Here is a 14,901-nt window from a genome sequence, read left to right as displayed (position 1 = left end):
CTGGGTGTGTCCAGGGACAGCTGGCCTCCAAATCCAAATGACGGCAGACAGCCCAGCTGAATTTTCCAAGGCAGCAGGATTCCACTTCCCCCGTCCTTCCTGACCCCCAACAGAAGACTCAATTACCCCAGATGGTACACCAGACCACTTCCGAGTTCGATTATCAGGAAAGTCACACGGCAGACAGCCACAGAAAAGATCATCAGATAGGGTATCAGAAGTGGGACTTGAGGAACTTTGCAGAAGAGGTGTCTAAATTAGGCAATTTCTTCACCAGGCTTATCAAAACAGGGGCTTCTCAAAGGCTAGTCCATTTCCTTGGGGAATGAAACTCATGATCTTCAGTTCCTCAGAGAAGTGAAAGTAGTAGCCAGGAATCCAGTAATTCCTGTTATCTGCAGTCTTTATAAGTCAGCAGAGTCAAGGAGGTGGCCGGCGGGGATCCTGACACTCCAAACACTGCTGTCTTCTCAGTGAGTCCTGAATCTGAGAAGAGTCAGGATGTCTCCATGGCTGCCTCCCCTCCTTCTCCTCCTTTTCACCATGCATGGTGCCCTGGCCCTGAGGATCTGCTCCTTCAATGTGAGGTCATTCGGGGAAGCCAAAAAGGAAAACCAGAACACCATGGATGTCATTGTGAAGGTGAGCACCCTTTCCTGAATTTGTTTTTTTCTTCTTCTTTCTTTCTTGCACTCTTTACTGCTTTCAGACTTTCAGAGATTCAGGAGACACTGAGTGAAAATCCGCTTTAAGAGGTGAAGGTAGCGGCTGGCATGAAATTTTAATACAATAACAACAGCAGCTTTTACAATAATGACAATTTCATCTTGCTCTGCCTCAGTGTCATCATCTGTAGACTGGTGATAATTGCAGTCTCTTCTCCAAAGCACTATGACAAATGCCCACCCACTACCCTCAAGTTGATTCGAACTCATAGTGACCCTATAGGTCAGATTAGAACTGCCCTATAGTGTTTCCAAGGCTGTAAATCCTTATGGGAGCAGAATGACACATGTTTCTCCCATGGAGTGCCTGGTAGGTTCAAACTGCCAATCTTCTGATTAGCAGTCAAGAGCTTTAACCACTGCCTCTCCAGGCTCCTTTGTGAAAAATACAGTAGTTGATAAATGCAAAGCTCTTAAAACAGTGTATGGCTCACAGTAAGTCCCAGGTGGTTGTTAGGGGCTGTTGAGGCATTTTCAACTTATAGCGACCCTATGTACAACCAAACAAAACACTGCCTGATCGTACACCAGCCTCACAATTGTTATGTTTGAGCCTACAACAGCAGCCACTATGTCAGGCCATCTTTTTGCTGATCTTCTACTTTACCAAGCATGATATCCTTCTCCAGGCAGTGATCCCTCCTGATAACATGTTTGTAATACATTTGCATTGTAAAAAGATCATTGTCCTCCCATCTAAGGAGCACTGTGGCTGTATTTCTTTCAAGACAGAGTTGTTTGTTCCGTCAGTCTATGGAACTTTCAATACTCATCAACATCATAATTCAAAAGCATGGATTCTTCTTTGGCAAGGGTTGGCTATTCTCATTCTTATTACCATTTATTGAACACATGTGTCTGGTACTTTAAATACATGATTTCATGTCATCATCCTCATGAAGGAGGATTATCATCCCTCATGTAAAGAATGATGAACCATGAAAGGTTAAGTAACATTGTTCTGCTGGTGGGTGGCGGAGCAGGGACAACAGCCCAGCCTGGGCTTTTAAATCATCAGTGCAACCCAGCCTCTCTTCCTTCCTTTCTTCCTTCTTTCTTTTCGGTTTATGTTTTCCATCTTCCTTCATCTTCCCTTCTGCCCAACTGTCAGTTCTCATTGCTCACTCCACTTAACTAATGTTCTCCTTGGGAGTGATATGGCCAATATCTCTGTTCACTTTGGAGTCAGGGGACAGGCACCTTTATTTTTGATGTTGGTAACTAAAAACTTTCCTGGGACTCTGACAGGGTGGTTATTGCTTTAGAAAGCAACAGAGGCTGGGTTTTAACAGCAGCCCTGGTTCACATCTCATATGCCAGCTGTGTGAGTTTGGGAAGTTACTCACCTCTCTGAGCTTCGAATTCCTTTTAGCAGAATGGGGCTCATACTACCTGTAGCATCTGTTGGCCAAGAGAATTCAAGAGGTGTAAGGCAGAGTCCCATAAGGCAGGTGTTAGTAAATGAGAGTCATGATTATTTTTATTATTAGGCAAGGTAGATTAGAGTTAGGACTGTCATGCGCTGTGCTTAGTTGGATGAATCCTCTCAGAGCTAATTGGCCCTACCCTTTGGACTGTGCCCAAGACCTCCTAAATGTGATTGCTTAGCTATGACAGTCATGCCAAGCCTGTGGGAACTGTGGCTCCGTGTGTCAACAGAGAACTCCGACAGGCACATTTTTTTCCCTCCATCCTCACATATGGCCCTATGGAGCCTGCTACTTATTGATTTCCCATTGCTTTCCTTACCTGTTCAACCTGAGAGAGGCTACCTTAAACACTGTCTCTGCTAAATTCAGCATCACAGACTCTTTCATGGTGGAAACCGACACTTGGCACCTTCCCTGAGCTTCTGAGCCCTGAAAGGTTGGCAAATGAACAACAGCCAATCACAGCTAATCTGAAGCATGTCAGAAGATTTTCCCAAGGCTCAAAAACTACCTGTAAACAGAGACCATCCCAAAATACTGTGAGAGTCACCTGACAACACTGACAGCTGAACCAAAATCTCAAGGATTTATGGTAGTAATATGTACAGGGTCCATTTGCTGAGTTTACTGTAGACCATGTATTTTGTATCTTCTATCCTATTGAATGCTGTGATAGAGACCCTCGTGGTACAAATGGTTAAAGTTCCTAACCAAAAGGTTTGAGGCTTGAGTTTACTCACCTCAGAAGAAAGGCCATGATCTACTTCAAAAAAAAAAAAATTAACCTTTGAAAATCCTAGGGAGCACAATTCTACTCTGATACACCTGGAGTAGCCATGAGCTGAACTCACTCAATGGCAATGCTACTGGTTTCATAGTAGAACGTAGGTGGCATTGCCCTGTTTTTTATGAGAGAACTGAGGCTCAGAGAGCTAGAGTGATTTATTCAGGTTTCCATAGCTAGTAAGGGGAAGAGGTGAAATCAGACCCAACCACATAATCCCGCTGAATAAGTGGAGATGCCTTTTGCACACTGAATTACTTCTTCAGAAGAGAGTTCAGTACCACCTTGTCATTGTCATGTTGCCTTCATTGAGGAGGGAGAAGAACAAGGAAGGCCAGCCTTCTCCATTTGGGTTTGCCAGTCCGCATTAGTTCTACAGATGCCAAACCTTACCTGGGTGAGTCTCCTATCTGTTCTTCAGTTTGGGTCGGTTAAAGAACAGAACTTGTTCATGTAACACATACTCACTGAAGGTCCACCGTGTGACAGATGTAATCCCAGGCACTGTGATGCAATGTAGGCATGAGAGACAGTATCTTCCATCTTCATAGAGTTTATAGCAAATGATCATTATCATTCCAAGGCGGTTCACTGTGGGCTGGGCATTTAACATGCACTATCAACCTCAGAAACCCTGTTAAGGGTCGCTATGAGTCGGAACCGACTCCATGACACATAACAACAACAACATCTAAATTCAGTCTCACATCCTCTTAGATTATCATGCCCATTTTGCAGATAGGGCAAGTGGAGCTCAGAAAAGTGAAATAATGTTGCCCAAGGTCATGGAGTACAGGGTCAAGCTAGTATTGGAAGTACCAGGTGTGCCCAACACCTGACCTGGGCTCTTCTGCACCATGCTGCACTGCTCTCTGTTTATAGGCAGAAAAAGGATTCATGCATGAGCTTCCCTTTGCCCAGATATTTTCAAAATCATCCCTTCTGCTCTTCCCTCTCATGACTCCTCCTGCCCCAGGATTCCCTGGCCATGCATAGTCACTTAAACTCATACCCAAACAGTCAGACATTTGGCTTTATTGGAGAAATCTTGTGGGATTTCAGGTCTTGGTGCTGGGAGAGTCTCAGTTGTGGGGGGTGGGGAAGCCTCATCCTTAGCTCTCCACTTACTAAGATGGAGCCCCCAGAAATGTATTTTTCCTGGTACGCTGGCCTTAAATTGCATGGCAGGGAAAGAGCATGCCTAAAATAGATTTGAAAACTGAACAGGGACTGTCTAATAACAGAGAAGGAAATGCTCACAGCATAATGTTAGGTTAAAAATAAAAAAGGCAGAACCAAAAATGAATGATCAATATGGCCACGGCTTGCTGAGCACCTGTTCTGTGCCAGAAACCAGGCTGGGAGCTTTCTGTCTGTCATGGTCTTTAATTCCAAGATGGCCCCATAAGCAAGGAGCTGTGAATTGTTCCAGTTCACAGATAAGGAAGATGGGGGTCTCCAGATGCTTAAGCCACTTACTAAAGGTCATGCAACTGATGAGTGACACAGTCAACACACAAACCCTAGACCACTTGATTCAGAGTCCATAGTATGGTGCCAATTTTGTGTACTTTTGTACATATACATACCTAAGTATAGAAACCATAGAAAAGTGTCTGGGTGGTGGCATTATACATCATCAGGTGATTTTAATAGTCTGTTCAGTATTTCCAATTTTTCTATAAAAAGCAATACTATTTTTTTAGTTTGAAAATTAAAGTCTACTTATTTGTAAAGGGATGGAATTGAACATTTATTTCCATTTATCTTACAATATTAAAACCAGATTTAAGTATGGAAGATATCTGTGTTTCGGGAACTTGGCTCAGATGGTTTAGTATGATTCTCCTTTCTTACCTCCCTCCCTGTTTTCTTTCACTCATGACAGAATAAAATTGTGAATAAAGTAACGCCTAGCACGTTGTATGAAACATAACAGGCTCTTGATAAAAATGTGTCAGATGATGATCCAGTGTATTGATGGGTGGATGGATGGATGGATGGTTGGGGAGGTGCATGGACTAACCAACTGACGTCATAGTTCCTGTTGCTAGGAGAACTTTGGTAGTGTGATCTTGTTCATTGATTTTAGTCAACAGGAAATATTCCTGGATTTCCTGAGGCAAGTGGAAATCACTAACTTCTGGAGATGTGGAACTCAGGAATGTTTGCTATGCAAGGAAAGGGGTTGTTGGATTGTAAACAGGAAATCTAGGGTCTTAACCCCTCCACTCAGGAAAGGGAATCTGGACCCATCAGCATACTTAAAAAAGGCCCTTGGTCTTTGAGGAGGGGCAGTCTGAGGATCTGCTGATTTCCTTGATTGTCGAGTGTAGTAATCAAGAAGGAGTTCTGTAGCTATATAACCTGAAGTTTTAAAAATTTGGATCTCGTTTTTGCTTTTTTGGAAAAAGTTTACACAGAAACTTAGATTCCCATTTGAGATTTTCTACACAAATGGTTCAGTGACATTAGCTCCATTTTCCCCAAAGTGCCACCATTCTCTTTAACTGTGTTCTGGTTTTTCCACTTCTAGTACTCTAGTTTCCTGACCCCCTTATCTTATAATCTCTGCCTTAGAGCTATGGTTGACCTTTTAGTTTCACTTAGATAGTTTTTTTGTGGAGCACCATACTCAAAGATAGTATCTTTGATTTTGTGAGCCAACCTAGTATTTTGCTAAAAGATGACTTCAGGGCTCAAAGCTAATGACTATCTCAGGGTGGTAGTCTCAGGGAGTCCTGTAGTGTCAACTGATCCAGTAAATCTGAAGTTCTAAAGAATTTTGCCCTCAGTCTCAGCATCAATCTATTGTGGCCCTCATCAGATTATTTAGTTGTGGTAGCTGGGTACCATCTAGTTCTTCTGGTTTCAAGGTACACGAAGCGACTCATACATTTACAGACTAGTTTCTACTTTGTTTCCCTTCTTTCTCTTTTGCTTCTGAGTAGAGACCGCTAACTGTACTTTAGACGACTGGACTGCTTTAGATAATTTGATTGTGAATCCTAATCTCAGCATCCAACTGATGTTCAAATTACTTAACACCACTAAGTCTCAGTGTTCCCAATAATGCAATGGGATAAAAAGAGGACTCAAATTTCAGGGCTATTGTGAGAATTTAATGAGTAGAGATAATGTTGTTGTTAAGTGCCATTGAGTCAGTTCCGACTCATACAAGGATAGAGTTTCTGCTGACAAACCTGTATAGGGTTTCCAAGGAGGAGCTGGTGGGTTTGAACTACCGAATTTGTAGTTAACAGTCTAGTGCTTCTTAACCTGTGGCATCACACCAGGACTCCATGAGTAGATAATAAGAATAGCAAGTGTTAACACCTCACTATGTCCCAGGTAAACTATTACTCACTTTACATAAGACAACTCATTGAATTCATGCTGAGCACTTAGAATTATGTCTAATATGTCTTAATACTACATTCTTCATCAAGTAGTTTTCTTTTCTTTTTGTAATAACACTAATTTTTTTTAATTATAAAGGTAATTGTACTCAATATGAACTATTTTGAAAATATAGTAGCATATAAAGAAGAAAAAAAACACCCGTTATCCTGTCACTCAAAGGTAACAATTGCTGGCATTTGGGTGAATTCTACCGGCATATTTTCTATACAAAAATCTGCATCTATCTCGCAACACAGAAACTATATATCAGTTTTACATCCTGTTTTTCTATTAGACATATTTTCCATGTTAATTTAAAAAAAAAAAGAACAACAAAAAAACATAACTTATAATTCTACACACTGCCCCATCTTGTGTTTGAAACATACTTCATTAACACTTCCTTATTTGGGAATGCTAAGGTTATTTCCAAATAAGAAAGTGTTAATAAAGTATGTTTCAAACACAAGATAGGACATCGTGTAGAATTATAATTTATGTGTTTTATTGCTATATTTTTTTATTTGGGCATGCTAAGGCTATTTCCAGAGTCCTGGTATGGCTCTGTGGGTGCATGCGCCAGACTGCAAAACCCTTTGAACTGCAAGGTTGGCAGTTCAAGCTCACCAGCTGCTCCTCAGAAACCCTATACAGTGTCGCTGTGAGTTGGAACCAACTTGACAGCACTTAAAAACAACAGCAAAGTTTATTTCCAATTTTTTTTGCTGCAATAAACCTTCCTATTTGATTTGTACAAATAATAATGATTTATTGGGAGATTTCGTTAAGTGGATACTGTCCTGAGTATATCCTTCATCCTTTAGCAACCAAACCCAACCCAGTGTCATCAAGATGATCCCTTGTCATAGAGACCCTACGAACAGAGTAGAACTGCCCCATAGGGTTTCCAAGGTGATGATCTTTATGGAAACTGACTGCCATATCTTTCTCCTGAGGAACAACCTTTTAACTACTATACCACTAGGGCTCCTTGAATGACCACCATCATCATCCTTCATTTATAGATGAGGAAACTGAGGCACAGAGCAGTAGTGGGCAATTCCTTTCAAAAGAAGGCATGCTTCATCGTAGTACGACTGCGTCAAAGGATATATATGTATACTTGTTGTTGTTGTTAAATGCCATCAAGTCAGTTCCGATTCATAGTGACCCTATAAAGGGTTTCTGAGGTGTGGCTGGTGGATTTGAACTGCTGACCTTGTGGTTCAAACTGACATTGCAGTCAAGTGCTGACCGTATAGCAGCATACCAGAAATCCAGGGCTGATTCTACAGTGCCACACCAAGACTTTCTATTTATTTGTCCTCAATAATAACAATGGACTTCTGGTGTGGCACTGTAGGATCAGCATTGCACTGCAAACCAAAAGGTTGAAGTTCAAGTCCACAAGTTGCTCCTCAGAAACCCTATACAAGGTGGCTATAGTTGGTACTAACTCAATGGCACTTAACAACAACAATAATAATCATACCTCTTTATTTCTGCAGTATCCAACTTGGGATCGAGCTTTCACTTATTAAGTTCTTAATAAACGCTTATATCTATTATTATTATTGTAGTTTTCAAGCAAAGATAAATGATAGAATGCAGGGGGTGGGGTTGTCATGATTATGGTCTCTGTACTTACATTGTGTAGGCTCAAATTCCACTTTGACCACTTTGTAACTGGGTGACTTTGAGCCATTTACATAGCTTTCTTTGAGTCTCAGCTTTCTCCTCATTAAAATGGACATAATAGAGCACCTACCTCCTGAAGTACCCAATGTGACACCTACAACATAGTAAGGAAATTCTCTCTCTGCAGGTCATCCAACGCTGTGACATCATTCTCCTGATGGAAATCAAGGACAGTAACAATATGATCTGTCCCATGCTGATGGAGAAGCTAAACGGGTAAAGATAAGGAGTTGGGGGGGAGGGTGTTGGGAAGAGCAGGTGTCCAGGCTCTGTACAGGTTCAAGGTCAGTTGTAAGGGCACCTAAAAAGCCTGAGAAAACTGAAATTTGCACTTATCCTGACCACCAGGTCACAGGGCCAGAGCTGCTGGTGCTCCCAACTCTATTAGCCAGGGTCTTCAGGATGTTCAGTCTTATGGTTTTAACATGATAAAGCAAAAGAAGGTAAAGAGAAGAGGAGACAGAAAGAGATATGAAAGAAGCAGACAAGAGGTTGGGCTTTGAAGTAAGTACTCGTATAAAGCAAAGATCGAATGCTAACAATAGAAAATAGATTCAATAAAATTATGTACCTGGAAAATTATGAAGCTGTTAGAAATCATACTCAGTTGAAAGGCAAATATTTTGTTACATATATGAAGGGGGCTTCAAAAAGTTGGGGAAAATGGGATTAAAAGATAATGCAGTTTTCCCACAAACTTTTTGAAGCCCTTTCATATATTTTTTACCACAATAAAAAAATTGCTTCCTATAAAAAAAGTTAGAGCTATAACTAGAATCCAGCATGTAACTAGGCCAGGACATATTTAGTGACAAGACCAAGGTCAGAATTGTAGCACATTTCTGGGATCACACCATGCTAGACATGAATAAGGTTGTACTAGGGTTTACACAGCAGTCCTGGTGTGGCACTGTGGGCTAATGTGTCAGACTGCAAAGTCATTTGAATTGCAAGGTCGGTGGTTCAAGCTCACCAGCTACTCCTTGGAAACCCTATACAGGGTCGCTATGGGTCAGAACCAATTCAAAGGCTCTTAACAACAACAAGTGTTTGCATGGAGTAGAAACTGTGGGTTAATGCACTGGACTGCAAGGTTGGTTTGAACTGGAAGGCTGGTGGTTCAAGCTAACTAGCCACTCTTCGGAAACCCTATACAGGATCACTGTAAGTCAGAACTGACTCTACAGCACTTAACAATACTAGTGTTTGCACAGGACTCCTGATGTGTGCTGGGGGTGCTGTAAGATAAGCATTGGACTATGAACCCAGTTGCTCCTGAAAACCCTTCACAGTGTCACTGAGTGGGAATGGACTAGACAACACTTAATAGCAACAATAACAGTGTTTGTATACGGAGACTGGTGGTACACTGGTTAAATTCTCAGCTGCTAAGGCAAGGAGCTCTGGTAGCATAGTGGTTATGAATCGGGCTGCTAACCTCAAGTTCAGCAGTTCGAAATTACCAGCTTTTCTGCCGGAGAAGATTTGCAGCTCACAAACGCTCCAAGGTACTTAACAACAAACAACAAGGAAGGGTAAGTTCCGCTGTGCCTTCTAGGGTTGCTATGAGTCGGAATTGGCTCCACAACAACCAGCTGGGTTTGTATGAGCACAGAAAAGACTGGAAGGATGCACTCCAAACTCATTAATAGTTATTACTTCTAGGAGCATGAGAGGCAAGGAAAAACCACTGAAAAAATGGGGAACATTTGCGTTGTATTTACTTCTGTGTGATTTATTTTTAATGTTTTATTATGAATTATATGATACTTTACATGGGACAACATTAGCTTTACATTCATCCTATCGTATTATCATTTCATTGCCATCTTTACAATCCCCTCCACGCATCATCAACCAACCAAAGGGTATACCTTCCAAGCCTGTCCTCCGGTTGATTGTCAGCACACAGCCCCTCTCCTTCTCTGGGTCTAAAGTCCCCAGCTGCTCCATCTCTCTATGTCTCTGCCTCCATCTCTGGCATCACCGTTTCTCAGGGTAGGGTCCCGCATTCAGCTTTTCTCCCTTGATGGTCCCAGGGACCTCAGCTCCTGGACTACAAAGTCAGTTACTCCACTCTTTTAGATACAAAACATCTACCTTTACATTTCCAACCCTTGCAGTCAGTCCTGATAACATTATTCACTATTGTATCACAAGAGGTACTATCTATATCTCCTTTCATCAGTCCTGCCCAGACAGATTGGGTACTACTCATTGGAGATTCTACCTTCCTCTCAGCCCTCTGGATCTAGATTCCTTCTTGAAAGCTTGTAAACCAGTCAATTCTTGCCTTTGTATTCCCTCCCCCGCCGCCATTTTGGGTAGCCAAAGTCCAAGTTTCCCATCCCTGTCTACTCTGTGTATGGAGTGGGTGTGAATGATCCTCACTGGAAAAGTTTGTTCCCTCTTTTGAGCACTGCATCCATAGTTGCAGGTCAAATTCATCAAATTGTATCAGATTACTCTCTTTTTTTCCCTCTTCTTTTTTCTTCTTCTAGTTGAGCTCTGATCATCCAGTCATTGAAGCCAGGTCAAGTGGGTATTATCTGCAAGTGTGGGTGTTCTTATGTCTTCTGTGTGATTTAATGTGTTATAAAATGACAGAATTAATTTCATAATTTAAAAATCAATAAAAACAAAAAAGCAATGCCCTCAAATAGTTTTAAATGACACTGATTGATAATTATGATTTATAGTCTCTCTCAAAGATTGACCAACAGACCCACCCAGATGAAAATCAGCTAGGATAGTCATTTAAACATACATACCCATGACCCCAGATCTACTGAATGTTAACATCTGAGAAGGGAATCAGTATTTTAACAATATTGCAGGGTGGTTCTGAGACACACTAGTTTTTTAGAACAAGTACAGTGGTTTTTTTGTGTTTTTTTTTTTGTAGGTACCTTATAAGATTAAGCAGCAAGCTAGGGTACACAATTCTATGTACCATGTAGCTAAATTATGTTAAAAATACATGTAAAAATTTCAAAGAAATCACAGCAAATTGTTCCCAGTGGCTATCTCATGGTGAAAATATACAAAGGATTTAAATGTAATTTTTCTATGGATTTTCTGTATTTTTCAAGGCCTCCACAATGAGAATGTTATACCTCTATTTTTCTTACGAAATAACTTCAAACATACTTTAAATCACAGAGAATGGTATAACCACTAACCATGGATCCACCACCTAGAGTTAACAAACTGGTGTGGTGCCGTGGTATAATAAGCACTGGACCACAAGGTCAGTGGTTCAAACTCACCAGCAGCTCCTCAGACACCCTAGTTAGGGTGGCTACGAGTTGGAACTGACTCTACAGCACCTAATAGCAGCAACAACATTTGGCTTATTGTACATTGCTAAGTAGGAAAACTCACACTGCTTTTGAAAAATAAAGGGGCAGTCTAGACTCATTAGATTAGGGGAACAACAGTTGTAGACACTGTCCTTCATAAGAGAGGGTCTCTTGGGCTTGCCCCTACTATCTCTGGGCCTCAGTTTTCTCAGAATAAAGCAATGGTTCTCTGTTTTAGCCTGTTTCTGCATCTGATCTTTGTCTTTGAAAAAGAGAGGGTAGCCTGAGGGTTAGGAATCCACATTCTGCTCAGACCACCTGGATTTGGATCCTGACTTTGCCTTGACCCTGGACAAGTTACCAAGCCTCTTGATGCCTCATTGGCTCCATGTAATAGGGCTAAAGAAAGAGCCCCCTTCCTGGACTTAGCAAAATTAAACTATGCATACATGCATACAAGTGGTCTAACTGTGCCTGGTATGCAGCAGTGCTCACTAAGAGCTATTGTGGTTTGTTGCTGTTGTGAAGTGCCATCCAAGTCAGTTCTGATTCATTATGACCCTGTACAGCAGTTCAGTGCTTATCCGACAATGGTTTTTATTAGTAGTCAGAGAAATTTCAAATTGATAGTCATAGACACTATATTCTGCAGATATGCCTCCCTGGAACCATAGTGGGTTACGTGTTTGGCTGCTAACTGCAAGGTCAGCAGTTCAAATCCACCAGCCACTCCATAGGAGAAAGATGAGATTTTCTGTACCTGTAAAGATCTGCATTATTGGAAACTCTATACAGGGTCATCTTACACAGGGTGAGTTGGAATCAACTTGATGGTATGCAGCAGCAACCTCTAATCAGTTGTTGTTGTTAGGTGCCATCGAGTCAGTACTGATTCATAGAGACCCTATGTACAACAGAATGAAACACTGCCTGGACCAGTCTGGACCAACCTTACAACTGTTGCCACACTTGAGCCCATTGATGCTGCCACTTTGCCAATCCATCTTACTAAGGTTCTTCCTCGTTTTCTCTGACCCTCCACTGTACCAAACATGATATCCTTCTCCAGCGACTGGTCCCTCCTGACAATATGTCCGAAGTATGAGAGACAAAGTTTGGCCATCCTGGCCTCCAAGGAGCACTCAGGCTGCAATTCTTCCAACACAGATCTATTGGTTCTTTTGGCAGCACTTTCAATATTCTCCTCCAACACCATAACTCAAAAGCATCAATTCTTCTATGGTCTTCCTTATTCACTGTCCAGCTTTCACATGCATATGAGGTTATTGAAAATACCATGGCTTGGTTCAGGCACACCTTAGTCCTCAAGCTGATATCTTTGCTCTTCAATGCTTTAAAAAGGTCTTCCACAGCAGATTTACCCAATGCAATATGTCATTTGATTTCTTGACTGCTGCTTCCATGAGTGTTGATAGTTGATTCAAGAAGAATGAAGTCCTTAACAATTTCAATCTTTTCTCTGTTGGTAAGAATGTTGTTTATTGGTCCAGTGGTGAGAATTTTTGAGATGCAATCCATAAACTAATCAGTGGTTGCTATTAAATGTGTTGAACTTGGACTATTCTCTGTTTTTATAATAATACCATAGTCCTTGTGTGGCCCTGTGGGCTAATGCATCAGACTGAAAAGTCATTCGAACTGCAAGATCGGTGGTTCAAGCTCACCAACTGCTCCTTGGAAACCCTATACAGGGTCGCTATGGGTCGGAATCAACTTGACGGCACTTCACAACAACAACAAACCATACCTGAGAGACACCTCTGTCACTGATAACCTAACTTTGTGTCAGGCATCCTGTCCCTCAATTTACATAAACTAATTCATGTATTCTCTACAACAACCTTAAGAGGGAGGTAGTTTTACTGCTTTTCTTAAAGCTGAGTAAACTGAGGCAGAGAGAGGAGAGACCAGTCCAGTGTCTGAGTACCCAAGAAGCAAGATAAGCCTGGGCTTCTTTGTCATTATTTGCTACTCTGTAGTGAACAATTTCACATTTTCACCATATCAAAGATTCTGCTTCTAAGTCTGGCTCTCCCAACCCCACAGCACCTTCCTATGAAATCAAAGCCTCCTTTCAAATGTACAATCCCTGATAAGCACAGAGTACCCAGTAAACATAGTAAGCAGGGATTTACTTGTGCTTACTGTAAGCCCTTGCTTTCCTTTCTTATTGGGTCCTTCTTCCCTAGAAACTGCTTAAAGTCACCCAGAAAGTAACTGGCTGAGTCAACCTTTGAACTTGGGTCTCATGTAAGTTCAATGTCACTGCTCTCTTCTGAGTCCCCTCAGATTTCCTTGGAGTGACTCTCATCAGTTTTCAGGTGTGTAGAACACTCGGGGGCCATTCCCCCCCCTCCCCAGCTTGTCTTGGGCGAGTTTTTCCATCAATAGCATGACCTGGGTGTTCCCCAACATGCCTAAAGTATACTGTGGACTCAAGGCATAGTCAAGCCTGTTTATTCACCCCCAATCCTCTGTAAATCAGGAGGGGACTTAGTCACTCTTAGCTGAGTCACTGCAAGAAGCTGCCAACTAAGACTTGGCAGGCTGGATTCAAAATAGGGCCCAGTTTCCCAAGATGAAAGCCCAGTTGAATCCACTGCCCACACTCCTGGTTCCAAAAACATGAGTCGAAAGCCCAAGGCACTTCTGTACTGTCTAAGTCTGCCCCTAAATACCACCTCTGCTCTTATTCAGCTGAAGTTAAGAAGATGCTGCAGCTTTAGACATTTTATTGTGGTCTGGGTCAAAGTTTACAGAGCAAACTAATTTTCCATTTAACAGTTTGATACATTTTGTTTGCGACATTAGTTACAACCTTCCTACTTCCACCCTAGATTCCCTGTTTCCATGTAGTTTTCTTTCTGTTTCTAAGTTTAGTTTTTAGGCATAGATGCTTTTTTGGTCTCCTTTGGTTGCTGTTTCTGAGGCGGATGTTACTATTAACTTTATAGGCTTTTCTGTTGTTGGGTGAAAATGGCAGTGCTCAATTCCATGTTTGAGAGGGAAAAGGATCACTTTGAATTAGAACTTACTCAACAATACCTAACAACGACAACTGTCATAGTCTTGGAAATTCTGGTACATATCAGACCAGTAAGTCCGGTCATTTTTACTATTTTGAATTTTGTTCTAAATTTTCTCTCATTCTATCCAGGATTTTCTACTGTGATCCTGATCAGAGCAGTTGGTAGAGGCAGCTGGGTACCACCTAGTTCATCTGGTCTCAGACTCATTTTTAGTTTTCTTTACTTTAGGCCCCCAGTCACCAGTCACTGCTCACCACAGTAGGATACAGAACATTGCCTTTGTGGGCTATGCATGCCAATTGACCGAGATAGCCCCTGAGACTATGGTCCTAAGCTTTCAAGCTCAGTGACTAATTCCCTCAAAGTGTTTGTTTATGATGAACCAAAGTTTTCATAACTTTGCCCTCTGTAAGCTCTACTACATACACGGATATATTTGCATCACATTCAGATACATATGTAGAAATAACCTCAGTCAGACATCTGTGGTCTGGCTGGTGACCACGTTGG

The 14,901-nt window shown here is 41.6% G+C and overlaps 1 protein-coding gene across 1 annotated transcript in view; it reads left to right on the top strand.

Annotated features, from left to right (window-relative positions):
• Positions 1 to 441: 441 nt before the first annotated feature.
• The window catches only part of DNASE1L3 (deoxyribonuclease I-like 3), a 37,723-nt gene continuing 23,263 nt past the window's right edge, over positions 442 to 14,901 (top strand). Inside the window, exons 1-2 of the mRNA XM_006862079.1 lie at positions 442 to 642; positions 8,167 to 8,255. Of these exons, the coding sequence (XP_006862141.1) occupies positions 502 to 642; positions 8,167 to 8,255 (230 nt within the window). The 5' untranslated portion in view covers positions 442 to 501. The remainder of the gene's footprint in view (positions 643 to 8,166; positions 8,256 to 14,901) is intronic.

The sequence above is a fragment of the Chrysochloris asiatica genome, unplaced genomic scaffold (assembly GCF_000296735.1).
Source record: "Chrysochloris asiatica unplaced genomic scaffold, ChrAsi1.0 scaffold00046, whole genome shotgun sequence".
Taxonomy (NCBI): domain Eukaryota; kingdom Metazoa; phylum Chordata; class Mammalia; order Afrosoricida; family Chrysochloridae; genus Chrysochloris; species Chrysochloris asiatica.
This window is presented reverse-complemented; position numbering and strand designations above follow the sequence as displayed.